Genomic DNA, 9,444 nt, shown 5'->3' with positions numbered 1-9,444 from the left:
GAGTCCGTCCTCCCCCAGGACATCGCCAAGGAGGATAAGGAGCAGACGGAATGGGCGCCCCATGGAAACTTTACTATAGCGGCCATCCGTATGTCCATGTCTTCATACATTCTTCCATCCCTCTCCCTCCCCCTCCCCCTCCCACCACTTTCCCTCCCCTCCCTCCCCTCCCTCCACCTCTCCACCCCCACACCCCTTCCTCCTCCTACATCAGTTTCCCTGCCTCCTGCCTCCATCTTCCTGCTTGCTCAACCCGTGCTTGAGTAATCGTCTTGTCTGTTTTAGGACGCCACCCAGCAAGCTCCTCATTCCCTTCCGCTCTACTCCGACTCCTTCGCCAACCCTGATGGCAGAAACTCAACGAGCCATGGCCTCGACGACGCGCGCAAAGACAAGGACGGGACAGGAGGCTTCCCGAGCACGCCGAGCAAGTCAGCTGGCCCCTCGGACATGATCTCGATGCTCAAGGAGGAGAACGAGAAGCTTCAGGCGAGCGACTGGCTCGCATGTCTGGCGACTGACTTGCTGGCTGCAGAAGAAGATCCACGAGCTTCAGAGCTCGACACAGCAGGACACCATCCCGGACTGGAGAAGCAACAGCCTCCGATCCCACTCAACTCTCACCATCGACCAACTAGAGGTCCCCGGGCTCCTCCCTTGCTCCTCTCTCGCTCACTCCAGGGGAAGCAGGACAGTTTCAAGAACGACTCGACCTTTCCTCTCTCCATCAATGCCACCAACGTCAGGTCCTCCCTCAACGGCACATGGAACGATCCTCGCACGAGAGCTGTCAGGATCCGCGAGCATCTAAGAGAGCATGTTATTGAGTTGACCTTCGAGATGCTCATCCCTTGCTGACTCGTGCATCTTCTGTCTTCAGGCGCGGATCGCAAGGAGCAATGCAGCTTCGATCCTCGATGTCATGGCAGGTGACCAGAAATTGCTTCCTCTTCTCGTTTTGACATGTTGGTTGATCTTCAGGACTCGACGCAGCCAACGACACGGTCAGAGGTTGTCTACCGAGTGATTGTACCGGGATGGAAGAAGTTGTGAGTGGCTGAAACAGATGAAGTGAACGGCGTCCGTCAGACTGTTCTCAACTCTTGTGCCCAACTTCACCGGTCGCAATGATGCGAGCGATGTCAGAATGACTTTGCGAGCAGGCTGGTGGAGAAGAAGAAAGACATGCTGCTGGACCAGGCAACTACCGTCCTGCTCTCCCTGCTTGAGTGATCTCTGTTTTCATCTCAGCTGGACAAGGAGGAGGAGACGAAGCTGAAGTACATCGATGCCTCGAGAAACATCTGTTCAAACAGGTTCCTTGCTTCTCTTGGCCCTCAGCTTGACTCGGTTGACACCTGCGCAACAGACTGCAAAAGGTGCAAGAGTGCCTCAACTTGGTAGAGCAGGTGAAAAACTTTTGAGAGCAGCAACGACATTCTCTGAGCTGAGGGATGCCCGCCAGGTTCTGGCTCAGGACATCGTTGATGATTTCATTCAACACGCGGAATCTTTGCAAGTGCGTTGCTCGCACTTGACAGAGTCCAAACTGATACACAACGACAGCTTCAACGGAAGCTCAAAGAAGTGTCAAAACTCGTAAGACCAACGGGAGAGGCTCTAGCGCTCAGCTTGTCGCAGACTGTGCCGGACAGCGCGCTCGACGCGACCGGAGTGACGCTGGGAATCACATTCGAGTGCGAGGAGGTGAAGTGACTCCATGGTCCCGTCCGCTCCTCATGCTCCAGCAGGCCAAGAGCTCCGTCTCAGAGCTTCAGCTTGTCTTTCAAGAGGCTCCTGGTGATCGACGAGGGAGTGCGAGATCCGCCTGACTGCTCGTTCAGATCCTCCGAGCGATCTTGTCGCCAAGGACGTAACGGTGACGTCATCAGGAATGGACTTGAAGGTCTCTATGTGCTCACGTGGCCTGTATCTCCTAGGATTCTTCTGTCCTCCTTCAGTGGAGTGCAATCAAAGAATCTTCGCACTACATCCTGCAGGTGAAGCCGGAATTCGACCCCTCAAGTCACTGATTTCATTCCTAATGCACTTATCCATCTCACAATTTCAATTGACACCCTGAATTATCCGACTCGGTCCTCGAATTCCTGATGTTCCTGCTCAGATGTGCACCGAGGATCGGTACCCCAACCTCGACTTGGCATCGACGAGGCCCTTCCCTGAGGACTCTTCCTTCACCATCATCTACGAGGGCCCACAGAACGAGTTCCACGTGCCCCTCCCCCGCCTTCTCCTCCTCTGCTCAAGTACTGCTGCAGGTGAAGTCGCTTCCTTCCAACGAACAGCACTGGTTCAGGTCCGACAGACTCGAGGGGAGGAGGATGAAGAGGGAACTGACGCATTGACAGGGTGAGGGCTTGTTCCAACAACATCATGAGCAGGTAACAAGACACAAGTATATCCTGCCTGCCCTGCCCTGACTCCTGTTAAGATGGTGCAACAAGACTCTGTCGGTCAAGACGAAGGAGGAGAGAGGGTTCAGCTGGGACCGAGCTGCGAGGTGTTGTCCCTGGATGCTGTTCCTGCCAGTCTGACTTGATGCGGTTCAGCCACAAAGAGACTGTCATCTCCATGGAAGGTAGCCAATCCTCCTCACTCCTCCTGCCCCTGCTGCTGCTCCTGCCCTCTCTCCTCCCACTCCCCTCCTGCCACTTCCCTCTTCTTGCTCCCCTCCTCCTGCTCCCCCTGTCAACCCCCTGCTCATTCGTCCTCCCTTCTCTCAGGTCAAAGAGTCCAGCGCTCCCCCAGCTCCTCCCATTGGGTCTGCGCCTTCGGTACGTGCGACTAGCTGGTTGTCGAGGCTGATGAAGGAGCTCAAGGCAACAAAGCCTTCAACCTGAAGCGTCGGTACGCCACGATCAAGGTGACCTCTCCTCTCTTCTCTCGCATCGTTTCCTCCCCTCCCTTTCGTCCTCTTCTCGCTTCTCCCGAACCAGCGCCTGACTTCCTCCTTCCTTCAGGTCAGCGGGGACTCGCCGTATCTCTACGTGGGGGTGGCGTACAAGGGAGCGCCGGTAGCTGAGGCGTACAACAACGTCTCCGTCCTGTGGCGGAAAGGCAAGTCAAGGGACGAGCAACGCAGCTGCTGACTGGCTGGCAGGGTCGGGCGACTTGTGTTTCCACGGCGTGCGGCTGAACAGGAGCAAGCTGCCCTCTGTCTCCTCAGCGTCGGGCGAGCTCTGCTACGGAGGAGGCGACGTGGTCGGGATCATGGTTGACGTGAAGCTGGGAAAGGTTGTGCGGAGAGTCTCGAAGGAGCCTGATGAGTAGCAGGTTGCGTTCTTCTGTAATGGAGTGCTGGCTCGAACAGCTTCGGGGCTGAGAACAGACGTGGACGTCCTCCCCTTCGTGTCGCTGGGATCTGGTGACGCTCCTTCTTATGATCATGCTCTCCCTGACCTCAGTTCCTGCAGCTGATGTTGTGGCTGAGTTCACCACGGTATCCTCTGGTGTCTGCCTGGTAGTCTCTGACGTGTTTGCTAGGAGTCTTTTATCCCAACAACTCCGAGAGATTTCTCTTCTCAGCGAAGATTACGGAGTTGATGCAAGCATACTCGACATGTCTATCATGTGAATATGATTCAAGGTTCATTAAAAAACATCAATATTTGTCACCTGCACATCATTGAAAAGTTCTTGCCATATTCTCCTTTCTCCTCTCTTTCCTGAATCCCTTCCCTTCCCTTCTCTGCTCTGCTCTGCTCTGCTCTGCTCTGCTCTGCTCTGCTCTGCTCTGCTCTGCTCTGCTCTGCTCTGCTCTGCTCTGCTCTGCTCTGCTCTGCTCTGCTCTGCTCTGCTCTGCTCTGCTCTGCTCTGCTCTGCTCTGCTCTGCTCTGCTCTGCTCTGCTCTGCTCTGCTCTGCTCTGCTCTGCTCTGCTCTGCTCTGCTCTGCTCTGCTCTGCTCCTCCTCCCCTCCCCTCCCCCCGTTTCTCACTTGCGCGTTTCTCGTTCTTGTCAACTTTGAGTGTAACGGCCAGCAAACCAGCAGACACGAAGCAGGGGGGTAGGGGTTAATGAGTGTTCGACGCAAGAGGGTATGTGGAGTACTTTAAGTTTTTACATTAGAGAGCTACTTATGAATTAGTGTACGTGAAGAGGACTATTACCATATTTCGAACTGTAGACGGGGTCTCTTCTCTCTTCAGGGTAGGGGTAATGGTTGTATAGTTACCTCGGTACCGCATGGTGCGACCCTGCTCGGAATCCAGCCCCTGCCCCTGCTGCTTGCTGCTTGCTGCTTGCTGCTTGCTGCTTGCTGCTTGCTGCTTGCTGCTTGCTGCTTGCTGCTTGCTGCTTGCTGCTTGCTGCTTGCTGCTTGCTGCTTGCTGCTTGCTGCTTGCTGCTTGCTGCTTGCTGCTTGCTGCTTGCTGCTTGCTGCTTGCTGCTTGCTGCTTGCTGCTTGCTGCTTGCTGCTTGCTGCTTGCTGCTTGCTGCTTGCTGCTTGCTGCTTGCTGCTTGCTGCTTGCTGCTTGCTGCTTGCTGCTTGCTGCTTGCTGCTTGCTGCTTGCTGCTTGCTGCTTGCTGCTTGCTGCTTGCTGCTTGCTTCTTGCTTCTTGCTTCTTGCTGCTTGCTTCTTGCTTCTTGCTGCTTGCTTCTTGCTGCTTGCTCATGCATCCTTACCTTGACGCCTTGCTGCTTTTGTCCCTCCTTTCTCCTCGTTCTCCTTGGCTGCCCCAGCTCCTACTTAGCTCTCAGACTCCACTTTACTTGTACTTGTCCCTCCTCCTCCTCCTCGTGTCCCTGTGAACGACGATTCATTGATGATTCCCTGCTCCGCTGCTCTTTGCTTGCGAACCTTCGCATCAATCTCACTTTTACCGCAGATTGGTTAGAGACATCTGTACATGGCGACACAGGATATGGATGGTTCGATGGCCTCCTTCAAGGAGGCCTGCGAGCGATTCATGGCTGCTCAGAGTGATCAGACGTTTCAAGCTGTCTATCAGGTCTACCAATAGCTTCCTCTCGCCTGCCTTTTACCCTCTTGACAGGTTCTTCTTTCCCTCGACGATGCCAGGGTAGACTCCCTGCTGGAGTCTGTCGACCCCAACGTTCGTCGAGCGTTGGCCTTGTGGTCTCCAGACGCCAATGGCAGCGCGAACACTGACGACGAGACATCGCCAGCAGATACAAACAACAACAACAACAACAACAACAACAACAACAACAACAACAACAACAACAACAACAACAACAACAAAGCAGATTCACCGATCACAACGATTGCCAGTGAATCCAAGGATGAGAACAGATTTGCAACCAATCGGCCCAGGTCAGAAGTATCACTGCGAGACTCAGGGGTTGTCGTGCCCCCTCGCGAGCCGTCCGTGTCTCTGAACGGGGTAGAGGAGCAGAGGATTGAGATTCTTGAAGCCAGGAAGAAAGCTTTCGAGCTCTCGTCTCTGCTCGCCCACGAGTCCCACGAGTTCCAGCGGGTGAGCGAGCAGCTCTCCCAGCTGAAGGTTGCCTCGAGAAAGAAACACCGCAAACTGCAGGAGGACATAGATGTGCTGAGGACTCAGCATGAGAAAGACAACGTCACTATCTCGACACTCCGAGCCGAGCTGGAGAAGCTGCGCAAGTCTCACGCGATCGAGATAGAGGACGCGACATTCAAGATACGAGAGATTCAGAGGGAGAGTGAGATTGACAAGGGGACGCTCAACGCTGTAAGGAAAGAGAACTCGAAGCTGCTGAACCAACTGCAAGTCAAGTCGAAGGTTGAGACCCAGTACATCTCCGAGATCTCCAAGTTGAAGTCAGCCCTGCGGCGCGACGAGAGAAATCTCGCGACGCTGGAGAACGAGGTCAAGAGACTGCAAGATGAGAACCTGAAACTGAAGCTCAGGCTCAACGATCATGCGAGCGATAGGGATCAGATCAGCATGAAGCTTGCGCTCATGGATGAGCTGAAGGAAGAGAACCTGACGCTTCAGGACCATGTGAGGTCCCTGAGGGAGGAGCTTGACAGGCAAAAATACTCTCACTCATGGGAGAAAGACGACTTCTTCGCGACTTCCGAGCAACAAATCGCTCGGCTGTGCTCGGAGCTAAGGCTCATCGGGAAGGACATGTCGCAAGTCTACACGCAGTTTGAAGACGAGGAGGAGGAACATTGCTGCAGGGTAAAGCCGTACGCGCCTCACTCGGACGATAGCGACTTGGATGGCGCCGACAACCTTCCTTTCCGTACCTCCACTTGCAACAACCGAGAGTGCACGCTGCGGAACAAGTACCTGCTGTGGAAGTTAGATGCAACCATGAAGCAGCTGAACGAAGTGCCGAGCAAGCGACTGGACGACAGTTGGAACCAAAGTCAAGATGCTGCCATCTCTTCCCTCCAGTTGGAGGCGACAGAGAGGAGGAAGGAGCTTGAGTTCGCCCAGCAGGTTCTTGTGGAGAGGCAGCAGGCGTTGGACGAGGCTCTGCGCAGGAGGAAGGAGGCGGAGGAGAGGCTGGCGGTGCGAGAGCGCGAGGAAGCGTTAAGACTGGAGGAGATCTGTGGAGAAGTCGAGACGCTGCGACGGGCGCTGGAGGAGAGCAAGAGAGCGAGCTGGGAAGGGCTGGAGAGGGCAAGGAACGAGTCGCGCACTCTCACCAGCGTGCGGGAGGAGCGCGATGAGCTGCTGAGGAGCATGAAACACCTCCAGGCGACGCTGGATGTGACGGAGAAGAGCAGGATGGACGACTGGGAGCGGTGGAGGTTGATGGAGGCATCCAAGAACGCTGAGATCAAGATGCTGAAGCAGATGGTTGACAGCAGGAGCAACGCGGATGAAGCCGTGAGTCAGATGGAGACGAGGGCGTGTCAAGTCATGCAGAAGCTCGACGACTCTTACGCCGAGATCAAGGACCTGACCATCCAGCTGTCGAGCATGACGATGATGAAGGAGACGGCGGAGGCCTCCCTCGTTGACTCTGACAAGAAGATCGAGGCCCTCCGGCTGCGCATCCAAGAGCTGGAGACGATGACGTCACTCCAACTGGACCCTGACCTTGACAGCTCCCATCCAGCTGAGGCTCTACTGGAGGCGAGCAGGAACGAGTGCAGAAAGCTGCTGCATGACAACAAGGTGCTGCTGGAAGACAACAAGAGGTGAGGGACGTCAAAGTTTGTCTGCTGCTCCTCATGAGTGCCCGCAGATTCTTCGCAGACAACAAGCACATGACGTCGGAGATCAAGACGCTGGAGGAGCAGCTGCAGCAGCTCCGCGTTAGCCTGGCAGCGCTCGAGGAGCAGCACAACAACGTAACCCCCACTTCCCATGCCGCCGTTAGCCCAGCCGCCGCGGAGACGTCGAGGGAGAGAGAGAGCGAAGGAGCAGCAAGGGAGGACGGAGTTGCGGCAGTCGCCGAGTTTGCGGTGCAGGTGGAGGAAACGGCTGAGCTGCGGGTGAGGAACAAGCAGCTCTTCGAAGACAACGTGAGGATGTACGAGGACTGCAAGAGGTTTCTGCTGGAGATCGCGACGCTCAAGGAGCAGAACGCGCTCCTCCAGCGAGAGAAGCTCGAGTCTCCCTCCCTCCCTCCCAGCTCAGAGCAGGAAGATAGCTCGGTGATAATTGACGTCGTGCTGGACATGCCGATCAAGGACATCGAGGCTGCGGAGGAAGAGTTCATGGAGGAGCTCGCAGAGGACCTCGCCCGAGCCGTCGGAGGTCGCAAAGACTTGGTCCGAGTACTGAGCCTGCGGGCCGGGTCGGTGGTGGCGGAGGTAGAGCTGATGAGCGGGATCTGCGGGGGAGGGAAGAGCGCGAGGAGGGCGGCGGAGGAGCTGCGGGCGCAGGCGTCAGAGGAGTCGTCGCGGCTGAGGGGGGGGAAGCACACGAGGAGGGTGAGGGAGGTGACGGTGCTAGAGGGGAGGGGAGGGGAGGAGGGGAAGGAGGCGGAGACGCTGCGGAAGGAGAACGAGCGGCTGTACGAGGACAACTGCAGGATGTATGCTGACTGCAAGCAGTTCGTGTCGGAGCTGGAGAAGATCTCGCAGGAGCGGGATCAGCTAAGGAGGGAGCTGGAGGAAGTAGGACAGAGCGGGCAAGAGCTCGCAGCCGACTTGCCTCAGAGAAACTTCTTGCAGGTCGAGAGGCTTCAGGTGACAGGTGACGACAAAGAGGAGCAGGTCGCCAGCCTGCAGGCCAAGTGCTGGGAGTACGAGACAAGAGTGAGCGAGCTGGAAGCCCTGAGGGAGGAGCTGGAGGAACAACTCGCCATGATGAGAGAGGAGGAGGCGATGAGGAGAGAGGAGGAGGGAGGAAGCAGTTTCATAGAGCTTGTCATGGACTTGGACTACGTAGAAGTCACCAACAACGAAGAAAATTTCTTGGAGGAGCTCGCAGAGGACCTCGCCCGAGCCGTCGGAGGTCGCAAAGACTTGGTCCGAGTACTGAGCCTGCGGGCCGGGTCGGTGGTGGCGGAGGTAGAGCTGATGAGCGGGATCTGCGGGGGAGGGAAGAGCGCGAGGAGGGCGGCGGAGGAGCTGCAAGCTCAGGCGTCAGAGGAGTCGTCGCGGCTGAGGGGGGGGAAGCACACGAGGAGGGTGAGGGAGGTGACGGTGCTGGAGGGGAGGGGAGGGGAGGAGGGGAAGGAGGCGGAGACGCTGCGGAAGGAGAACGAGCGGCTGTACGAGGACAACTGCAGGATGTACGACGACTGTCAGAATCTGCTACAGCAGCTTCAGGTGGCGGAGCAGGAACAGGAGAAGTTGGCTCAGGAGCTCATTGCGCGGGAAGAGGAGATCTCGATCTTGCACGACAGCCTTCACAATCAGGACGCGTGGGCAGCTGAGCAGCAGAAGAACCAAAAAGAGGCAGGAGCGCAGAAGGAGCTGGAGGAGAAGCTCAGAGAGCTGGAGGAGAAGCTAGAGGATATGGGGAGGGCAGTGCGCGAGTTCTTTGCGCGCTGTCTCCCTCCTCCGACCTTCATGATCGCATCTGCCACCATCCTTGTGGACCTCGAGATGAACTTCGACGATCTGCTGGGAGAGGAAGAGTTCATGGAGGAGCTCGCAGAGGACCTCGCCCGAGCCGTCGGAGGTCGCAAAGACTTGGTCCGAGTACTCAGCCTGCGGGCCGGGTCGGTGGTGGCGGAGGTAGAGCTGATGAGCGGGATCTGCGGGGGAGGGAAGAGCGCGAGGAGGGCGGCGGAGGAGCTGCAAGCTCAGGCGTCAGAGGAGTCGTCGCGGCTGAGGGGGGGGAAGCACACGAGGAGGGTGAGGGAGGTGACGGTGCTGGAGCAGGAGGAGGACGAGGACGACGGCAGGTAAGTCATCTGCTGCTGTGCGAGGGGAAGGGACGAGTGACTTGCTGTTGTGCCGCAGCGCGTCTGAGCTGCCCGTCGACCTTCTGCTTGCTGGCTTTCAGGATGAGAACCGAAATCTTCTCATGTCCATCAACAAGTTGTACATCGCCTGGGAGATTCTCCTTG

General features: G+C 56.8%; 2 protein-coding genes across 2 annotated transcripts in view; both read left to right on the top strand.

The window, feature by feature from the left end:
* Positions 1–1,973: 1,973 nt before the first annotated feature.
* Positions 1,974–3,634, top strand: GUITHDRAFT_154501 (hypothetical protein). The gene is made up of 13 exons (XM_005826200.1): positions 1,974–2,000; positions 2,126–2,233; positions 2,280–2,317; positions 2,370–2,402; positions 2,453–2,521; positions 2,571–2,599; positions 2,745–2,795; positions 2,841–2,884; positions 2,982–3,078; positions 3,122–3,255; positions 3,295–3,385; positions 3,435–3,460; positions 3,505–3,634. The coding sequence occupies exons 2-13, from the start codon at positions 2,126–2,128 to the stop codon at positions 3,562–3,564; spliced, it is 780 nt and encodes a 259-aa protein (XP_005826257.1). The 5' UTR covers positions 1,974–2,000; the 3' UTR covers positions 3,565–3,634.
* A 1,231-nt stretch (positions 3,635–4,865) lies between these two features.
* The window catches only part of GUITHDRAFT_143677 (hypothetical protein), a gene marked incomplete at both ends in the record, with an annotated part of 8,233 nt that continues 3,654 nt past the window's right edge, over positions 4,866–9,444 (top strand). Inside the window, 4 exons of the mRNA XM_005826199.1 lie at positions 4,866–4,967; positions 5,013–7,117; positions 7,165–9,279; positions 9,338–9,415. Coding sequence (XP_005826256.1) covers positions 4,866–4,967; positions 5,013–7,117; positions 7,165–9,279; positions 9,338–9,415 — 4,400 coding nt within the window. The remainder of the gene's footprint in view (positions 4,968–5,012; positions 7,118–7,164; positions 9,280–9,337; positions 9,416–9,444) is intronic.

The sequence above is a fragment of the Guillardia theta genome, assembly GCF_000315625.1.
Source record: "Guillardia theta CCMP2712 unplaced genomic scaffold GUITHscaffold_77, whole genome shotgun sequence".
Lineage (NCBI taxonomy): Eukaryota > Cryptophyceae > Pyrenomonadales > Geminigeraceae > Guillardia > Guillardia theta.
This window is presented reverse-complemented; position numbering and strand designations above follow the sequence as displayed.